The sequence below is a fragment of the Nomia melanderi genome, chromosome 10 (genome assembly GCF_051020985.1).
Source record: "Nomia melanderi isolate GNS246 chromosome 10, iyNomMela1, whole genome shotgun sequence".
Classification (NCBI taxonomy): Eukaryota; Metazoa; Arthropoda; class Insecta; order Hymenoptera; family Halictidae; genus Nomia; species Nomia melanderi.
Window position 1 is genome coordinate 12717687 of NC_135008.1, and position 20433 is coordinate 12738119.

Genomic DNA, 20433 nt, shown 5'->3' on the forward strand with positions numbered 1-20433 from the left:
TGTTCAGACGTAGAACGCCGCAGCTGTCTCTCACGTTGAGTAACATTGTTCCGCCAATTTTCGTGCGAGACAGTCGTCGTTCACGAACGACGATAGGATCGCGGTCCGTGAACGCGTTCGTCTTCTCTCCCTCCGAGCTCGCGTGCAATTTCCCTCGTCCTCCTCCTCCATTCGTCTCGTTCAACACTCTTTCTTGGCTCATCGCGAGACGCGCGTCGGTTAACGTCGCGTGTTTGCCGAAGTCATTAAGAGAGTATAAGTTTGTCCCGTGTACACGGACGAATAAACATTTGCCACGATGACTCGCCGACACGGAATGAGACTTCGAGAAAATCCACGGCCGCAAAAGAGCTGGCACTTTCGACGCCGCCGAGAAACGCTGTTCCGAGAAGCCGCTTCGTCTGTTCGATAAACCGGTAGCCGCTGTATGCAATATGTACAGCAGTCAACAGTGATTCCTCGGGACAGCGTGGGTTTTCCGCGTTTAGGATTGGCTCGAAGAAGAGTGAGAAATTTGAGATATTCGACCGGGTGAAGAAATATTAATCATGGAAACTGAGGCCTGAGATGATCGCGTGGAATGTGTCTTGGATGAAGGGATTTCAAAACACTGGCTTCAAGTCGTAAAATGTGAAAATCAAACAATCCCAACTTCGTGGCAATCCTGAATTCGCTACTAGATCATTTGTGAGATAATATTTCTTCGGTTTCTACTCTATTCATCATTTATTTGTATGAATAGTTGGAAACTAAAGTAGCTTAAATACAAAATTCATCGTAGAAGAAAATTCTTCGTAAAGGAACCCATTTCTTGATTAAGTTTGGCGAATATTCCTCTTCAGTGCTTTGACATATGAATGTCCCTACTTTATTGAATATCTCAGCGGTGTAACATATTATTGTTTTAACTCGCCAAACATACGATTTGGATCACTCCCAGAAATAGGATCGACAGATTTGGATCAAACTCAATTAATACTGAAATATTTGACGTGATTTGAACTGAGCCAGAATTCAAGTTAGAAGAGATCTAGATCTAGACTCTAGTCAATGAGATAGTAGATCCAGAAACTCGGACCAGGAAGAAATTTTAGGAACCTTCAGCTCCCATTTGCCTTGAGTCGTGTTGACTTTTGGTTTCTTAAATCTGTAGGTCTCAACCGTGTAGCCCATTTATACGATATATCGATGTATCTTCGGATTCCCAGTTTCTGGGCTCTTTTAAGTCAAACTACATATTAACTACAATTTATTAAATATTTAAACTTCAACGGTTACAAAAATTTAGTTGACTACGCGGAGTTCAATTCGCGTTTCCAGATTTCGAGTTGATTCAACTGAATAGAGACTCTCAGTTTCCAACTGGTCTGACTGAAGTCCATCTACTCGGTCACGATCAGACTAACGTCTCTTGGTCCTGTTTACTTCCTTTGTCTCTATTTCACTCAGAAACATTCATATAACTGTGTCGTAATTCGTTCCAGACTTTGATTATACGAATTTCATTTCTTGAATCTAATTGTGCCCTGACAAACAAACCGAGTATCGAATACATTCGCGCGCTCACTCGGCAAATACACAAATGTTCATCAAAATCGGTATTTGTTTTCTGGGTATCGTCGCTATTTGCCTAATGGATCAAGCGGTAAGAATCAACGGCGCGTAGCGTTGCTAGCGCAGAGGAAAATCCTCTCACGCGGCGAAATCCGCCGTCTCGTAAACATTTTCGTGTGTATTATTCGCGCAGGCGAGCTCGAAAATACATCGGCCGCGAAAGCTGTTCGCCTCGCATCTCGTCGCATCTCGTCGCATCTCGTCGCATCTCGTCGCGTCGCGTCGTTTCCGCGATTCTCTAGCGGAGGACGGAAACCTTTTCGAGATCGCTCGTTAAACCGGTGGAACGTAGCCGTAGCACCGCTTTATCCCTCCGTGTCTCGTTAATCATCCACCTTATGTCCGTTCGCGTCACTTATTTCCGCGCCGCTCCGGGATTCTTACGAGGTGCAACAAAAATAGAGACGCGCCGCGTTGACGAGAATCCACCGCTAGAAATACGGGGATTTCGTCGTCGTCGTCGTCGTCGTCGTCGTCGTCGTCGTCGTCGTCGTCGTGGGCCGTCGTCGTTTGCCGCTGCCTGGGGATTTTCTGAGCTTGTGTATTTTGTTTCGACGCCGCGGTGCAATATTTTCCGCGCTGCAATTTGCTTGCCAGCCGTTACTCCGCACCCGACGAAAAGTTCTCGCGTTCACCAGACCGATGCGCTTTCCTGTGATCCGCGGGCTGACGATCTTCCCGCGAATAAAACCCGGCGACCCCTGATTGGCGGGGCGGAGTTAATATAACTCGGTTTTCCCTTGAATTTGGCTTCGGTTACTAACATGCGGCCGTCAAGGAAAATTAAGAAACAAAGTATTTGATTTAGCACGGATCAGATTGTTTATTATTCGTATAAGTAACCGTTTAAAGAAGACTTCAAAAATGTGTACTTAGTTTTACTTCATTAAAACAGGAAGGATTGTGTAAAATCAATTTATGTTAATTATGCACATTCCAGTTAACGATGCTTTACTGCTAGCGGAGAGTGTATTTTAATTAAAAATGGGTTAGCGATTAAGCTAGGTAACGCGTTTTAACCCTTAGCACTCAAGATGGTTTTGTAATCTATCAGCAACTGCAACTAATTTTTATAGTATCCCTAGCAAAAATGAAAAATGTTATAACATTTCTTAGATCTTTTATTTTCCTTCTTAGTGCAAAATTTGGATGTGTGAAAAATCTAATAATTGTAGTGTAGTTTCTTTAAGATTTATTAAAATATCTAATATTATTCCTGGTGCAATATCGGAGCTTACAGAGTTCAAAGGGTTAATCTTCTGAGTACTATGGGCGCATATATGGGTCCAGAAGAATTTGTTTATATTTATATTGACGTTTATAAATTATTCATATAACCGCTTTGAAGCAAATGTGTTTTAATGAGTAGACAGAGTATTTTTACATTGAGCTGTTCTATAACGAAAGGGTTAAAGAATCAGTATAAAATAAGGAAAATGAGAAACAATTAAACATGCGGATTTTATTTTTACAAATCGTTTGATTTTTCGGTTAGAAGTAACAAGTATGATTACAATATTCGTAAGAGTTGTGACTAACAATAGTAATTTAAAAAATTGATTACAGTTGTAGGTTGTTCGACCTTTATGCGTCAGCAGTATAACCATTAATTACGCAACAATTACTCGACCCTGCCAGACGAAACATAAGCACACGGGTGATAAATGGAAATACGTTTAAAAGTAATTTAACCGACTACCGTGTTCAGCTTCTTTCTACCATCTAATTTTAGCCGGTCGTTCGTTAAAAGTGTTCACGCTTAAATATTTCGCTCACGAAAAGGGGCCGAAAATATTTTCGATTCCAACCAGCTGGGAGGCATGTGCGCAGTTCGAAAACGAAATAAAATCTTTTTCCCTCTGTTGCGCACTTTGTTAACGAAACGTTTTACTACGCGGCTCTCACGCGTTGACCGATCACCCACCGTGTTAACCCTGGAATGGCAGTCGTGGGTAGAAATAGGCAAGCTATTATTCGAGGTAGAAATGACGATTGGAGGAAGTGTTTAAATGGTTGTTTGCGACGTTCATTTCAATGAATATTTATTTTGACAAACTTTTCCAATTCATTTTTGTCCTCGCTTCACATTCACCAGAGGATAGAGGGACGCTTGGCTCGTTTATTTTTTATTTGCTATTTATAGCTTCCATATTTTACGTATCTGTGAGTGTAGTAAGAGAAAATCATCAAAGAAAGTTTAATAAATTGATTTAAGTTATTTTCAACTCAATGAATTGTTAAGATCTTTTGCTTTATTTCGTTGCTTATTTACTATATTCAACCATTCTTTTTCATTATGATTTACTCGTATCTTTGGTCAATATTTTTCCAGAAAGAAATGCAGACTTTCAATCTAATAATTATATCGAAAGCTTATTGAATGCATAAGGGTGAATTGGTTGATAAACAGGATTTTTGTGTATAATTCTAGAGTTCAGTGTAGTCTTTAATATATTTAAGAAACCTGATCTTTTTTTAAGTGTACATTTTTGAAAAAAAATATTGAACAATGGTCTTTTCATTTTCAGGCTGAAATTTCAAAGAGACTGAATGCCATCATTCACCAAATCCTGCCATTTCTATCTCAAGAGCACCAACAGCAAGTTGCAACCGCTGTCGACAGAGCTAAACAGATCACCATGACGGAGCTAAACTCAATAATAGGGGTAAGTGTCCATACCTTGATTAATTTAATTAAATTTATTTGTGTTTTTTACATCATACATATAATAACTCCGATAGTTTCTAGTAATACAGATACTGCTGCAAGTCATTTGCCAATTTCTTATGCTAGTCCCGGTTTTATTAACTCCATATATCTCCTTCAAGGATCTACTAGCCTCACTCAAAGTGATATAGATTTATTCCGATAGGAATCTTTAACGTAAAGAAATTACGTGATAAATACGCTTAAATCACTCCAACATCTCGCAATTAAATGGTCTAACAATTTCCTTGACACCTTACCACTTTACATCTCATTTGCTATCCATTTCTCTGTTCTAATACACTCGTTGCTTCACTCGATCTTTAATGGAATCCATTATTTGAAAAAATTAAATGTCGACGCATCTTTAAAACATGATTTACAAAAAATTGATTGACGAGTTGTCTATCATGTTTGTTGTTCTTTTACGCAACGATCGATTCCACGGGTAATTTGAAGTGGACTGTGCATAGTCAATTACCAGGCATCAAGGAACTATCTGATGTATTTTTTCATTGTGTTGTATCAATCGCCAAGCAAAATTTCGTTTGCATAACAGACTTCCGAAACAGACGTTGAGCGCTGTATCGTCACGAGACAGGCACATCCTCTCTTCACCCCAGCCGTGTGTCTCCTACGATGGACTTCCGGCGGAAAACGTTTTCCTCATACTTATAGGCGGCCACAGTCCACGTCACTGGCACGGTTGCCAGGGTAAAATTGGCATTCGTCGGCCGCGACGCGTATAATTGAGTTCCGAGTTGGTTCCTGTAGGTGCGACTTGAATAATTCCTCGATGCCGAGGGTTAAACAAAGGTGCGATGCTCGTCATTGGGTTACAGGCGTGCTTCGATTATTCTTAGTCGAAATGTTACCCCTATTGATATTCAGGCATCACTGTAACTTCACATGTTTCGTTTGTTTCTGTTCGGGATGGAGTTAAGACCTTAATAAACCAGCTTCGAGTGACCGTTAGTGAATATGAGTTCGTTAGTGTTCAGGAGTATAATATCGTTTCATTCATTATGAGTACATAAACGTTATAGATTTTTCTAGTATTTGTTTTACAATCAAAGGTTTTAATCATTCATTCGATCATGGATCAATGTGACCAATTGTTACCTCCCAGTGTTCCGCAATTTTAGTACCGACACATTTGATGGATTCTTTCATTGAATCCTTTTATTTTTTATTTCGCTGAGTTATTTCGATTAAACGATTGACTCGATTATGTAATACTTCAGGAATGACTGCTAGGACATAAAAATAGTAATTAAAGCAAATAATATACACGGGTATCAAGAAATGTACCCTCCGATCGGTACATCGGGAACCACACTCCCGTCGCGTGTCCTCGATTTAACGAGCGTACGCTCAGTCCTGGCCGCTACAAATCGTCCGATCTAGGTCGTGACACGTACCGCAATCTGCAGTTGCGTAATACGCGTCATCGGCATGTGGGGACATAATCAGTGCGTGCACTCCGGGCACCGAATAGTAGGGTACAAGGTGAAGCCGGGTGTGCGACACGTGCACATGCACCGCGACTCCTCGCCCCGTGGCTCTAACATAGAGCATGGGTGGAACCTGATGCGCGGGGTGACACAAGGAGGGTTCCCTATTCTATCACAGGGTGGAAACGCTAAATAGAGTAAGACAGGGGGAGGGGAGCGGAACAAAGAGTCAGCCAGATGGAGATGGAGGGTAGAGATCAAGCTTGTTGGAGGGACGTAGAGAACGAAACATAAATAGAAGAGAGATAGTCAGGGATAGAGGGCTGAGAGGGTGACGGGGGGCCAAAGGCTGAAGGGACCGACGGAGGCAAATAGACATAAGCGCCAACCCCCATGAATATGTATTACTCGGTAAACAGGGGTTGAATCAATATTTCGTTTAATAACACTGTGTGGAACGGTGGAACAGTGGAACGCAATTCTCCCTATGTGTCTCCCTTCTCTGGCCGTGTGTGCACCCCTCTGCCCCGCGTGCCTCATCTATCTGATTGGACCTCTCTGTTATCCCCGTCGAAACCCCGCCGCGCCCCTCTTTTCTCTCTTCTTCCCAACCGGCCGGTTACGGTACACGCATCGTTGGGGTGCGTTTGTACAGCCGGCCGGTTCGCGGGGGTATATTCCCTGACACGTATTTAAACGCACAGGTATGGACGAGTCGCACCTCGGGGCAACGCCGATGCCACCCCTCGGACACGACCACCCTCCTTCTGTGTATCTCTCTCTCCGTCTTCCTTTCTCGCATATATATCTCCTCCCTCTCTTTCCTTCTCTCTCTCCCCCCCTCCCCCTCTCTATATATATATGTATACACCCTATCCAGCGTATTATTCACGGCGCGTTAAACCTCGTTTGGGACTATTACGTTTCGTTTGGCGCTGCACGAATGACGGTGGTCCCGCTCGTTGCTTCGAATACGAATTGAATACCGTCGGGGACCCGTGGCGCGTCGCCTCGTCTCCCGTCGCGTCGCATCGCATCCGTTCAGCCGGCCACCGATGATTTTCGCTTTGTATCTATCGTATTTATGGATGCCTCGCTTACGTACTTCGTCTGGCTTTTTTCCAGCCGGGGATTCAAGCGGACAGTGGTCGGGGAGGTTGGGGGTTGGGAGTTGGGGGCTGGGGGCGGGGGTTGGTTCGAGTAATTGTTCCCGGTGAAACGCGATTTCCGACGAAAATAACCGTGCGATGCATTTTCCGCTCGCCATTGGTACATTATACAATTATTGCTCGTTCGACGCCCGAATCGTGAATGCTTCTCTTTCCCCCTCTCCCTTTCTCTTTCTCGCTTTTCGTCCGTTTTTTTTAGAGAGATACTGCGCGCTCAACGCGAAAAAAGCGTATTCACGGTTCGTCTCTTGTTTGCCCGTGCTCACGGTCGAGCGTCGTTGAACCCGCGCGGCGAATTATAATCAGAACGCTTTTTTTTTTATTCGCCCCGAGCGACGGATAGGTGGAGGGCGGGTATCGCGCGGAAACGATAACGTTGTATAATGCTAGCAATGGGGGAAAAAAGAGGATGACGCGTATCGCGCGCGAGGAACTATGCGCTGAAATTCGACGGAGGAAATTGCATGAAGTCTGGAGCATTGTTCGACGAGCCGGCGAGAACGGGCTGACGCTGTCTAGATAACGGAGTGGATTTCTTGATGCGGAAAGGGTGGCGACCACGGTCGTTGCGCATTGATTTGTAGGAATTTAGAGAAAGCGTATTTTAATTGGTCTACGATTTGCAGCGTGATAATCGCGATTTGTCATCAATTTGTACCGTTAAACAATTGTTACTTTCCAGACAAATTTTCGGGGTTGGGAAATTAGATACTTCTTTTCATATCAAGGATTTTATGACTTTTGAAACTGTGTAAAACCTACAATTCTACTGCGATGTTTATTTCATTGACATTGAATGTAAAGTAGAAATAAATGTGAATAAATTAGTCTAAATTATTTTTCGAATATAAATAGACACCAATGCCAAATGCAACCGATGGAAAAAAGGAATCTAAAATGTCGAGAAAGAATCAATATCTTGAAAAAGGGGGGCCGTCGACGACGCCTCGCAGCGTTACGTTTCATCGAGCGGTCTCGGGCGATGGAAAAAAATTGTAGCGCGTCAAAAGCCCCTCGCCGGAAGTCGAGTGGCCGCAAGGCAAATTGCAAGCTACATCCGTGAAGTACGTACACGTGCGTACGGCGCCGCAAATACGTCCCTAGGGGGTAAACTGCTGCGGGAAGACTATACGAGCCGTATACACACGCTACGCCCTTCTTCCTCCCTCGCTGCCCCCCCCCCCTACCCTTGGTACCTCGTTCTCTCCCACTATGTGTTGCCCCATTCAACGACAGTACAGGAAAATAACTATCGTACACAATCGGCGGCGCGTAGCCCGAGAGGGGTTATTTCGCATAATCCACCCTCGGAGACGACCACGACCCTCGTTCGCCGGGCCGTGTGTTACTTTAACTCCCCCACCCCCACCCATTCCCGCCTCTTCACGTCTCCACCCTAAATACCTAAGTGAAATCCATGATAAGCATGATTCGCGCACGTAACGAGTTTACTGGCCTCTGTTATCCCCTCTTGATCTTACATTCGATATTTCCCTTCTCTCTTTTCGCTCTTCTGTCCCCTCTGGAGAGCCCGCGCTCTCTCTTTCTCTCACTTCCCGGTTTCTCTGGTCGAGGTTTTATCCGTCCCTATTACTCTCTCGTCGCTCCTTTTGCGGTGTTTCGAGCCGTCGCTTGGCTATCACCTAGTGGTTAGCGAGGGTCCTCGAACGCGGGATCTCCTTCTCACCCTTGTTAGAGTTCGGCGCCTAACCACCGATCGGATTTACTTTTTTGGGAGATGACGCTTCTTCTTTTTGACGACGAGTCGAAAATCTGGGTGCTGGAAGTGAGATTGATGTTGAAATCGTAATTGCACTTGTAGCTTGCTTGTAATTCGTATCGTTATTAGAACTGTGGTTCTAGGTTGTACTGTAACTGAGGGGTGGTAGAAATTTTAGCTCACTAAGGAATAGAATTATTAAGAAGTTCTACGAAGTGTATTTATTTGTGAGTGAGATATATGTCGGGTCGTCAAAATATTTTAAGAATAAAATTTACATGGATTGCCTTTTCTATTTCCAGCAACAGAGGCCCGACATTTCGAGATTGTTGCAACAAATGCACGCTCAACAACTGCCACCGGGAGCAGCGTTAGGCGCTCATCCTGGTTTACCCGGACTTCCGGGACTAGGGCCAGCTGCTGGACTTCCGGTGCCGACTTCTGCTTCGACAGCTCTTCTTGGTCTTGGTCTGACGCCGGGAGCGGCCACAGCACCCGGTACAACGGCGGCACATCCGCTTTCGATGCTCAGTAAACCGGAACTCCATCGCGGTCAGCCTGATGATTTGAAAAGCAACGGCGGTAAGTAACTGTCTCTTTTTTCAAAAGTGTATGTTTGTTTCGATTGAATGAACATACACGTGAATATTTATTTATGGAAAGTAAGTAATATCGGTAAGGGCTAAGCAACTTCCTTTCCTTTCGCAAATGGAGGTCGTTAATACGATTACCTATTTCTTAAGATCCTTAAAATACATTTGAAAATAAAATCCGCCAGTCCAATACGAACGCCAATACGAAACCTATTATCCATTGAATTCTGAACGGTCTATTAAAACTAGTTTACCCACATACATAATATATTAGAGGCACCAGAGTTATTGAAAGAGGCAAATAGTAACCTGCAACTCATATCGCAGATCTATCTTCGTGAACGAGAAACCATAAAAGACAATAAATTCTCGTCAAATCCGTGATCACGCCTCAAGCGTCGCGCAAGTTGCGCGTGCACGGTAACACATCAGACAATAATCCTGCGCTAAAAACTCTGTCCATCGCTGTGAATAAAAATCAGATTTCGGGTCTCGTTCAAATTCCATTTAAGCTCCGGTCGGCATCAATTCAAATTACCGCCTGTTAATTTCTACGCTTCCTTTGGTATCGCGTTATCAGCCTTTCCCCGCGATCCCTCTCGTCCTTCCCCAAAGCCATTCGAAAAACCGCAGAAACCCTGTGCCCCACCCTCCACCACCTCCCTCTCTTCACGATCGAAATCCTCCACGAGGATCGTAAAACCCCGCGGTACTCGTTATACGCATACCTTTCGCCCTTTCACACGATTTTAATTGCCACCGCTGCGGCGAGCCCCGGTCGGAAAAGAAATTAACGAAATTCCGGCCTTTGGTCACGTCGAGTGCGCGTCGGGTCCCCTCTTCCCCAGCCAGGGACAACCTGATGCCACACCCATACCCACGCGATCCGATATAACGCATCTCACCTGCGAGCCCCCGTTCCTCCACCCTTCAGCCGCCATCGGCCTCGATTTCCCTCTTTTTGTCATCGTCATCTGTTTGATCCTGCTTTTGTGATAGCTCGGGCCGCGTCGCGCCGCGCTGGGGGAGGGAAAAAAGCGCACAGAGTCGACCGCCGAGGGGATGCGCGCCGCCGCGGCCACCGAAAACGGTGGTCGGGGGTGGCTGTTAGGTGCGCGGACCATCGCCGGGCCAGGGGATGCGGTGCTGGAGGCGGGAAAAAAATATGTAGCCGACGCGGCGTGAGCGTGCGGTTCGGAACTCGCTCGACTGGAAATTTTCAAAGCGCTTTTCGGGTATCCGCTTTCGGCGGGGGTGAGCGTGTTTGCGTCACCCTGTTAGCGGACACCGGTGGTTTTGAGCGAAAAGCGCATAAATATGCATGAAGATCATTTATACGGGCGCAGCTCGCTCTTTCACCATCCACCAGCGTGTACCGTCCCCCTGTCCCGCGTCCCGCGTCCCGCAACGGCTCCCACCCTTCCAGCCCCCGTCACCATCGTCTCCCTTTTATGCGCGCGTTATTAACATTTTATCGACGCGCGGTGGCCGGAATTTCGACAATTTTTTCCCGGGCCACCCTTCTCTCGCACACGTTTCGTCCACCCCCGTTCTCGACGCGTCGTGACCTCATGCATGAAAATCATTTTTTCCCCCTACCACCCCGCGGACACCGGATGGGCTTTTGACTGACGACTGTTTGCATTTGTCTCGTTACAGGTCTGAGCTCCACCGAAGAGAGACACGTGAGTAGAAATGTTTTGTTGTAGTTTTCGTTTCGTTTATATTTTTCCATTCTCTTCCTCTATTTTTTTTTGTTTTTTATTTATTTTTGCTCGGGAACGGTACACTGTTTTGTAGAGTATAGTTTTGGTGATTCGAGACCGGGAGAGGGGGTGGGAGTTATGAAAACCGATTTCACCGAGCGCCGGAGGATTTAGTATTCGGATCGCGACGTTAACGAGAGTTTGGTGTTCCCCGTTTCTCCCGGCTTCGCCCGACATTTTTCCGCCGTTGTTCTTCCGTCCGCTTTTAACGAATAATTGAAGCCTTTCCGGGCCGGTAATCGTGCTCGACGATGACATCGTCGGTTCGGATTAAATTATTAATCGACGTTGAAGAGTCGTCGGGGGATGGTTAGGTGTGCCCGTCGTCGGTCGAGGGCGGCCGGTCGGCTGCTGTTATTTTTCGCGTGTCGTAATTAAGGTTTACTACACAAATGAAATTATGTCAGCGCGGCGTGCTGTTTTATCACAGATGAAACAATAATATGCGGTCCGCGATTTATGGCCCTCGTATTTCGCGCGACCCGCCGGTAAATATTTCTCCGCCGGGAGAGCGCAGACAAATCATTTATCGAAATGTCGAGTTAACAATCGGATTATCCGTCGAACTTCTACGCGCAATCTATCGGCATAAATAAACAAATAAACGCGGATGGGCATTTTTTCGCCGTTTATCCGTTATGCTGCCTCGCTTCCCTCGCGGGGATTTCGAGGGATTTAATGACGTAGATAAATAATCCAATCGTATCGAATCGACGGGGAACAAAAACCGTATCGCTCTACTCGACGACCGCTCGGAATTATTTTGGAACAGTCCACGGCCGACGTTCGTTTCCAATGCGAGTGTCGATGGATTCTATTCGAATCGGTGGTGCTTGCTTTTAGTGTCTTAACGATCAATCGATAAGTAAAAACTGAGGTAGAGAAGAAATAAACGGTATCAAGTATCTGTACACGGTACAGCCTGACTATAAACATGCCTTAAGAGACTATTTACTATCACAGCATTATTCTTAATGTTGCTTGGAGTTGCTAAGATAATGTTGCAAGATAAATTTTCAAAAAACACATTTATGAACAGTCCTGATAGCGTGTATAATAAAAATACCTGAAAAGATAAAAGGAAATTCTCAAGTAATATATTTGAACATTCTTGCAAGCAAACTTCGAATCAGTACTACAGAACTTTTCGACAGACCGAATACGTTACCTGGAACATTTTGCTCTAAAACCCGAGTACCTGACCGACAGTTACCTACCTTCCATTCTCAGAACCAACCCGTATTCTCGCTTAGCATAATCCCGTTTCGTTTAGCACACAATTATTCTTTTCTTTCGCTTGTTCGCCCTAAATCATCTACTTCGCGCAACCATTCCTAATCCCGGTCGCTGCGTGGCACACCGAGCCGTGCGTACGCAACTCAACGCACGGTACATGGTCCTCGACGCGTACGAGTACTCGCGACGTGACCCCGTGTATTACAGGTACGTTACACGCGTGTAACTTTCCGTGCGCGTGAAGGGTACAACGAGTGCTTCAGCATACTTCGCTCACGAGTGCCCACTGTACGCGCAATTATGTTTTCGACGAAGAGAGGGCTAGATGGGGGGGGGGGGGGCAGAGAGACAAGTATAAAGTGGAAACGGGAAAAGAGGGCAGCGAGGAAAAAACCTAACCGTTGCTAAGAACTGTGCTGACTCTTCTTTCCCCGTTTTCAGCGTCCTCCATCCTCGAGGAAACACGCACTCAGTCGGTTTTCCTGTTCTCCCCTTTCCCGTTCCTTCCTCAAATGCAATGTTAGGTAAACTGACGCCGTATAGTCGTCCATAGAATTTTTAAAAGGGGTTGAAGATTTACGGGGTAGTTGATGTGAAGATTAACGAAAGCTGACTCAGAATCATCTTAAAGTGGTAATATCCGTACGATTAATACTTACAGCATACCTTACTGTGCAAAAGTTATTAATTTTAACGTTCTTACACTACTTTATGTACATGGAACTTCTTTCCAAAGAAAATTTTCCTTTAACGTCAACTTGCAAAACTGTTTCTTTCGGAAAGTTGCTTTCCTAAAGTAAAAATTCGTTTAAAATATTTAGCTTACGGTTGGTCATCTTCCGGCGGTAGATGATAATCAAATATAATAACTCCAGGTTTCGTTTAGGGTCGTTCCACTAAAAACATTTACTTCGTCAAAATCACCCTCCTCGCGTACAAATTTCCTCCAAGTTCCGCTGTCGTATAATCCTCGTCCGCTTATCGAATAATTAAAGATCCGTTAAAATCCGTGTGGTCGAATCGCGCCGAAGGGGGTCGGGATCGATAGCCGCGCGCCGGCCCGGCTATCCCGTAACAATAAAGTAACGAAAGTAATTACGGGCGAATACTAGGCTCGATCGTATCGGTGCTTTAAGGATAAGGTCCGGTGTGTCGGTCCTGGTCCCGATGATCCCCATCGCCCAGAAAGTTTTCTTTCCCCCGTAGCCGAAGGGGAGGGCACGGTTCTCTTCGTCCGTAGAAAATGCAAGTAACGATCTTCTTGCGAGGAGGGTTCTCTCGCGGCTTGGAGAGCAACCGGCCCGGTTCCAGGCGTAGTAGACGACGGATAGAAGGGACCGACACCGAGGAGAGTGGTAGGTAGAAAAAAATAATGGAAAGAGCCGGAGCAGTCATAAAGAAGAGGAAGGTAGAAAGAGGTGGGGTGGAGGGCAGAGATAGCAGCGTGTATTATAGGTTTGCCGAGCCTGTAATCATCGCGAGACCGCGAAACGCCCATCGACGCCCTCTCATTCTACCTCTCGCCATTCTATTTTCCTCTCTCCTTATTCGACCTATCCTCGGGCAGTTTCCTCGGTTCTTTCTCGTCCCTGTCCTCTCTCCACTCTTTGTGTGTTCGTGCGCGAGCTGCGGCGAGTGTCCGCTCTCTCTATGTATGGCTACGTGCGTGTGTCTCCTCGTTTCGTTCTCTCCCGCGCTCTGCCGACTCTATAATCATTATCAACCTCTTCCCAAACCATTCACCTTCCACCCTACCTCTCCCTGTCGTTCTTTCTTTCATTCTTTCTCTTAGTCCCTCCCGTTTTTTTGATCTTCTACCCGGTCCTCGGTGTATCGCGCTTCCTTTAATTCTCTTTCTATGCGTCGCGCGCGCTATACGCAGACGCCTCGAGCCGTCCCCTTAATGCTCGTTTCCTCGGAGTCCTCGCCGCTCGTGACAAGCTGTTGTCCACCGTTCATTACATTAACCTTCGCCCCGGGAATTAAACGCTTTGCTCGCGAATGTCGTGTGCCGGTTGCATAAAAATACAAATTTCGAAACAAGCTCCATGGGAATGATACTCGGGCTGGGTGTCGCTCGTGGTTGAGCCCAGATTGCTCGCGTTTGGAGAGGTTTCGGTTTAACGATTGATGATAGCAAATTGCAAACGAGAACGATTCAATTTTAAAAGTTAGCTCCAAAAACTTGCTAAATAATTGAAAAATTTGGCTATAACCACCGTCAGCAGCGAAAGGGTTAATACCATCAAGTATCATTTCAGCCAAAATCGTTCGAAAATCATCATGGTCGTGTTCAGCCACCGTCTCGTCGATACACCATTGAAGAACGCAGAATCGTTGATAATCCCGTTTCGGTGGCATTGAAACGGCGCGGCCGCCGCGCGGCCAAGTCGAAATCGATTATCGCGAACGGGCTCGCGTGACAATTGATAATAACCGTCGACGCAGGTAATTACGGTTTTGTCACGTTGATCGAACCGCAGGAAACACACGGGTAACCCGTTGTTTCGGTACGCGCCGGGTTCTCTGTTATTTAACTGGAGATTAACGAGGCCTGCCCGAGTGCCTGGGTATAGTTGTCATGTGTTCGCTGAACGCGTGTCTTCCTCCGTCGTTAGCGTGGTTCTTCGCAAGCTCCCGGTCCGTTTAATCGTTCGTATAAATCAAAAACTCGTTTCCCCGGTCGCCTCCTCCCGCAGCAACAAATTTTTCCGTGGGCCGATACGATCGAGCGTTGCCTCGAATCGTGCTCGCGATCTATTCACGCGCGTTCCAGCTCGTGAACCGTGTGCCGAGCTACGCGCGAACCGTAATATTCGTCACGTTACAGAGGAGCTCGATATCGCCCGGTGATAAATACAGTCGTCCCCGCACGCCGCAGGAGACCCACCATACCCATCATTCTCAGAATCACCACGATCATCCCATGCACATCAAGAAAATGAAAAAAGAACAGGACAAAGACATCGGCCACGTGAGTATCTCTATTTCGTTCTTCCTTTAACTTTAGAATGATAGATACGCGTTACCAATCTTTTCGCGTATCAATTAATCCGTAAATTCAGATTTTTAATGGTGTAATTAGAGGAGTAAGTTCATGACGGGGAATGATGTTACTTAACAAATATTAGGTTGTTCAGTGCTTTTATATATTTTTCCATATCGCGTGCATTTTATGCGGTTTTTCATTTTAATCTCCTATGAATACGTAAAAATGCCCGATCCGATGAAGATTACTGTTAATCCCTTTGCGGTACAAATTTGTTAATCCTTCTATTAATCCGTTGCGGGGAGATCATTATTTTTTCTTGTAGTGTTGTTTTTACTTTTTTTTTAGTTCTGCAAGTGTGTGTTTTTTAAACGGCAGCAAAAAAGTGTAGAATTTAGAATGACTCTTGACGTGATAAACTACATCGTTGCAATTTCGCTTCCATCGACTATGAGCGATTTAAAATTCTAATGGCTGCGCGCAGTTAAGACCTTGGTACGTGACCTATGCCTTGGTTACTTGGCATCGAGATGTGAACGGTTTAAGGCATTTTTTGAAACCTTTTTATGTTTGTCGATGATAAACTGTTGAATACTTGTTGTAATTCATGACTGCCACGCAACAACGATGATGCAATTATTGTTATTTTGATATAACGCTGGCGTGAAAGAAGCATTGAACTGCATCCGAGACGTTAAATAAGATAACGCTGATTACCTTCACCAATATGTAACTTTGATATGCAAACGCCGCGATGTGTGTTCGACAAACATTCTCTGGCGGCAGTAAATCCTTCATCCCGTTAAGTTTAAAGTAACTCAATCAGACTTTAGAAATTACAAAATACTAGTCAGAAGTTATACACTCCGCAAATTCGTTGTAGGTTGTGAATGTTGAGTACTAAAATCAATAATCGTTTACTAATTTTTTAATCGAATTATAAACAGCTGAAAGTACCTTTTTAAAAACCAAACATGAAATTACAAATGCAATTTTAAATTTATCACTTTTTCCTTTGTTAATTATCAATCATTTTCACGTGGCAATGTTCCTACTTCTATTTTCTTCTATTTTCACTATTTAACTTCAAAATACAAATATTTGCGCTCGATTTATGTGACATCCAGTTGCAATAAAAATAACATGAAAACCACACGTCCTAACTAATTATTCTTTGAATGACAGAGCGACGGTGAGAAAAGCGATCAGGATCTAGTCGTGGACGATGCCAGCGAGGGACCAACCAGCCCAGTAGTAAACGGTACAACGTCACCCCGAGAAAACGGTCTGGACAAGGTTGTACCAGCCATGGGTACTGGAATACAGACCAAGAAAGACGTGCCACCTCATTCGCCAAGGAGTGGAACGAGTAGCAACGCGAGCACACCGTCAGCCAAGAAGATGGAGGAACGAGAGAAACCGACTACTCCGATCTCAAAGCCTTTGACGCCGACGTCTGGCTCGGCGATCGGCGGTGGCGGGCTGAAACCCTCGGTTTCAGGCAAGCTACTTCAGGGACCACCGCCTCCCGGTGTGCCAAGCGCCTATTTGCCTCACTATCCTCCGGGGCCGCCGTCTCACCATCTGGCACCAGCTGGCCAACATCCTCACGTCGACATGATGGGCTACAACGGCTACGTGGCGCCTAGAGCACCGCCTTCGCAGCTCTACGATCCCCACGTGGCGATGAGGACTCCCATGGGATCGGTCGCAGTACCCGGAGGCAAACCGTGAGTACACATCTCCAGTGCGCCCTCCAGGAATCATTATCCTTTTCGATTGAACCCGGTTACTGTCGCTCCTCCGAACCACCGACGTTTTTATACGGATGAAACGCTTGAACGTTTTATGATCAGCGTAAATCATTCGAGCTGTTTTACATAATTTTTTTCCGGAATAAAAACGCATTAGCTTTTTGTAGTAGGTAAAAAGTTCTATTTTCTTCAAACGGAAAAATCTGTTGTTTGTTTTTATACGCTTTGAATTGTTTTTTATGCGATGCTTAATCTGTTAGTAAATCGTGTATTGTGAAGTGCTTTATATTATTTTCGAATTGATTACGATTGATATTTGATTCTATTAATACATTTGGTAAAACTATGAACGGTGTTTTCATTTGATATTGTTTGTTATCTATTACAAAGTTTTTCTCGGAGATACGATCGAAATGAAATATGTATTTATTTACACGGTAAAATGTGAATCGTAAATGTATAGGATGCATGTCTCGCTGGCAGAAGCTATATACTCTTTTTAAAGCGTATCGCATTACAATTCGAAAGTAGCGAGACTGTTGCTAATCGGGCAGTCAAGGCGTTGCGTCGTCTATTTCACGTCCAGGCCGATGCTTCGATGAGAATGTAGATCATTTCCCGGCTATACATACACGAAGGTGTTCCGTTTACCTTGTCGTTCAATGCGGACGATATCTCTCGGGTTTGGCAAGTGACGTGCGTCCCGAGACTCGTAACCAGTTCTCCAAACAAATCTAAATTGAACGAAGGCTAAGTAACTACAAGCTGTTTGCTTTCCTGTAGATCGAAAATGCGTCGGTGCCTTAAGATAAGACGTTTCGACTGCGCGTCGTATAATATTGGACGAGGGATATTAAATATATTTAGCGCGTTTATAGACGCGACTAAACTGAACGAATAAATCCTCTCGATATTCTGCGCAGCTTGTGGAAGATTCCAGTAGACCGAAGAATATTTCAAGTAATCGGAGTCGGACTCACACGCTCACATCTTAACCCATATTTTGACTGCTGTGTTACACAATTTGAACAAGCTGAATTTTCTTAGGTTGCTAAATTGCAAGAAGATTAACCCCTTGCCCTATGATTTCTTTCATAACTGTGCTTGGTAGAAGTATTTTAACCTTAATCATTTATTAACAAAAAAGAATTTTTTATTTATTTTATTCACCATATTTACTTCAGACGTTCACGATTGATAATAGAAAAGAAACATTTAACTTATATTTCAGACAAATAAATAACATTTAGATTTGTCGGATTTAGGTTAAAATTTCCATCACGAGCCTGATATAATATCATCAATCATGAGGTTAAGAAAGCAATTCCTACGGAAAATCTTCACTTTTCAGTTTCTGTTTCACCAAGAAAATTGTTTCGATTATATGAGGTTTATGTGAGCGACAATTCAGCAGTTAAGACTTTCAATTGAATATCCACGAAATATTTTTACATTCTGAGACGAAGTGGAAACATGCGTTTCAAATTTTCAAGGAAGATAATCAAACGAATGTAGATCTTGGTATAACATTCTTATGAATACTGTTTGATCGGGCCACGTTTTATCTGCGATTCCTGTTTACCATGAAAATTCCGTGACCCTGTTGTTTATTTTGCCCGCGAACGTTTAGAATGCGCTGAGTTACTGATATTTTTTTAGTTTAGAGCAAATATCGGTGCGACAAGATTAACGGCGAAGATAAAGAGCGATACGACATGAAATGTTGCACACAGTGTATGTAACAAAGCTTCTTTTTTCCCCTCTTTTTTCCAACGTCCATTAATATACAAGATAATACACGCCGCTAAAAACTGCATAGATAGACGCGATTGTAGAGTGACGTTGCTTTCGATCGATACCTCAAATTAACCACCTTTTTTATTTATTCATGCATCAAAGTACATTTTCGTTCCGACGTTCCTCAAAGTGTAAACGATATTTTTTGGGATTTTACCGGCTGAACAATGAAACGACGTGTATTTCCTGAATCAGTGAGCAGTGGATCGATTGTTAAACTTTCGACGTTATTCGTGGAATGAAACTAGATTTAAATGAACTCTGAAGGTACAAATATAGTATTCCCCATGTATTACCGCACTTCGAGAAAACTTTTTAATAATACATTCCCATTTGTATTTCCATCGCATTGTAAACCCGATTATACTTCTATTCTAATGAATCCCACGATTGACTGCACTTTATTTAATTTACCACGGTCGAAAATATAGTTTATCCGTTATAATCATTTTATCAAACTCCGCGATGCTACAGTCTGAAGCTATTGATTAAAAGGAAATTATAATTCTATTCTTATTTCGATCGTCATACTATTACTACGCCGTTGCGCCGTATTACATTAGGAAAGAAAATATTTAAAAAAGACCGTTATTTTGTTTTTACTGTTTCCGTTACAGTCTCATTACCATACTATTGAATTTATGAACATCGTCGTTAATACTTGAATTATGAATAATCTATGTGCTGGACGCAGCTTGACTACGAAACAAGCTCGCGCGCGCAAGAGAGAGACTAGTCGTGCAGATTAGCGATCTGCCTCGCGGGTAGGCGGCCTATCGGCCGGGTGGTAAACACGCCTGTTCGCCGCACGAGTCGCATTTTTTTCTCCGGATCTGTGTTCCAGTGCGTACAGCTTCCACGTGTCGAGCGAGGGCCAGATGCAGCCGGTGCCCTTCCCACCGGATGCGCTGATCGCGCAGGGGATACCGCGTCATGCGCGGCAAATTAATACCCTCAGCCACGGGGAGGTCGTGTGCGCCGTCACGATCTCGAATCCAACCAAGTACGTGTACACGGGCGGCAAAGGATGCGTCAAGGTCTGGGACATCGGGCAGGGCGGCACAGGAAGCAGCAAGTCCGTATCGCAGCTCGACTGTCTGCAGCCTGATCACTACATCAGGTCAGTGGTTCTCCTATTTAAAACAGTGAACCTCGTTTTTTTCAATTAATCTTATTAATTGTTAATACCATCAGTGAATTTATTTATTCAAAATTTTTACGACGCTCGAGTACTTTAGTTCGTTAACCTCTTGTCTTATTGTATTTTCTGTAATTACGGTGAAATAGTAGAAAGTTTGATTCTAATAAATTAGTTCGGTTACTTTCGAGAAATTGAGAGTTTATCCTGTTTCAATCGTGGTTGTTTCCCTTCGATATCAAAGACTGATATTGTCCGACACGAAGTAGTTAGGAAAACGTCTTGAAATTGAGGCATTTTAATAGGTAATTAAGAAAAAACAGTGGTATGTCAAGCGGTATGAAACTTGGTCTCGTGCAGGATGAATAACATATATATACAGTGAAGTCTGATCGAAATCTGTATCGTCTGACTCGTTGTAATAAAGCAAGGGGTTAACTAGCTAACTTTACAACCCCCGACCCAATGGCGGCTCGATTTTGTCACGCGCTAGCAG

At 44.3% G+C, this 20433-nt stretch overlaps 1 protein-coding gene and 1 long non-coding RNA gene across 2 annotated transcripts in view; one reads left to right on the forward strand and one right to left on the reverse strand.

Moving 5' to 3' along the window:
* Positions 1 to 20433, forward strand: part of LOC116428820 (protein groucho) — a 59618-nt gene that overhangs the window by 35323 nt on the left and 3862 nt on the right. The window contains exons 5-10 of the mRNA XM_076371237.1: positions 4143 to 4280; positions 8967 to 9246; positions 10917 to 10942; positions 15090 to 15233; positions 16434 to 16978; positions 19644 to 19919. Coding sequence (XP_076227352.1) covers positions 4143 to 4280; positions 8967 to 9246; positions 10917 to 10942; positions 15090 to 15233; positions 16434 to 16978; positions 19644 to 19919 — 1409 coding nt within the window. The remainder of the gene's footprint in view (positions 1 to 4142; positions 4281 to 8966; positions 9247 to 10916; positions 10943 to 15089; positions 15234 to 16433; positions 16979 to 19643; positions 19920 to 20433) is intronic.
* LOC116428731 (uncharacterized) overlaps positions 9080 to 20433 on the reverse strand; it is a 92753-nt gene continuing 81399 nt past the window's right edge. The window contains exon 3 of the long non-coding RNA XR_012999514.1: positions 9080 to 9222. This is a non-coding gene — a long non-coding RNA (uncharacterized LOC116428731). The remainder of the gene's footprint in view (positions 9223 to 20433) is intronic.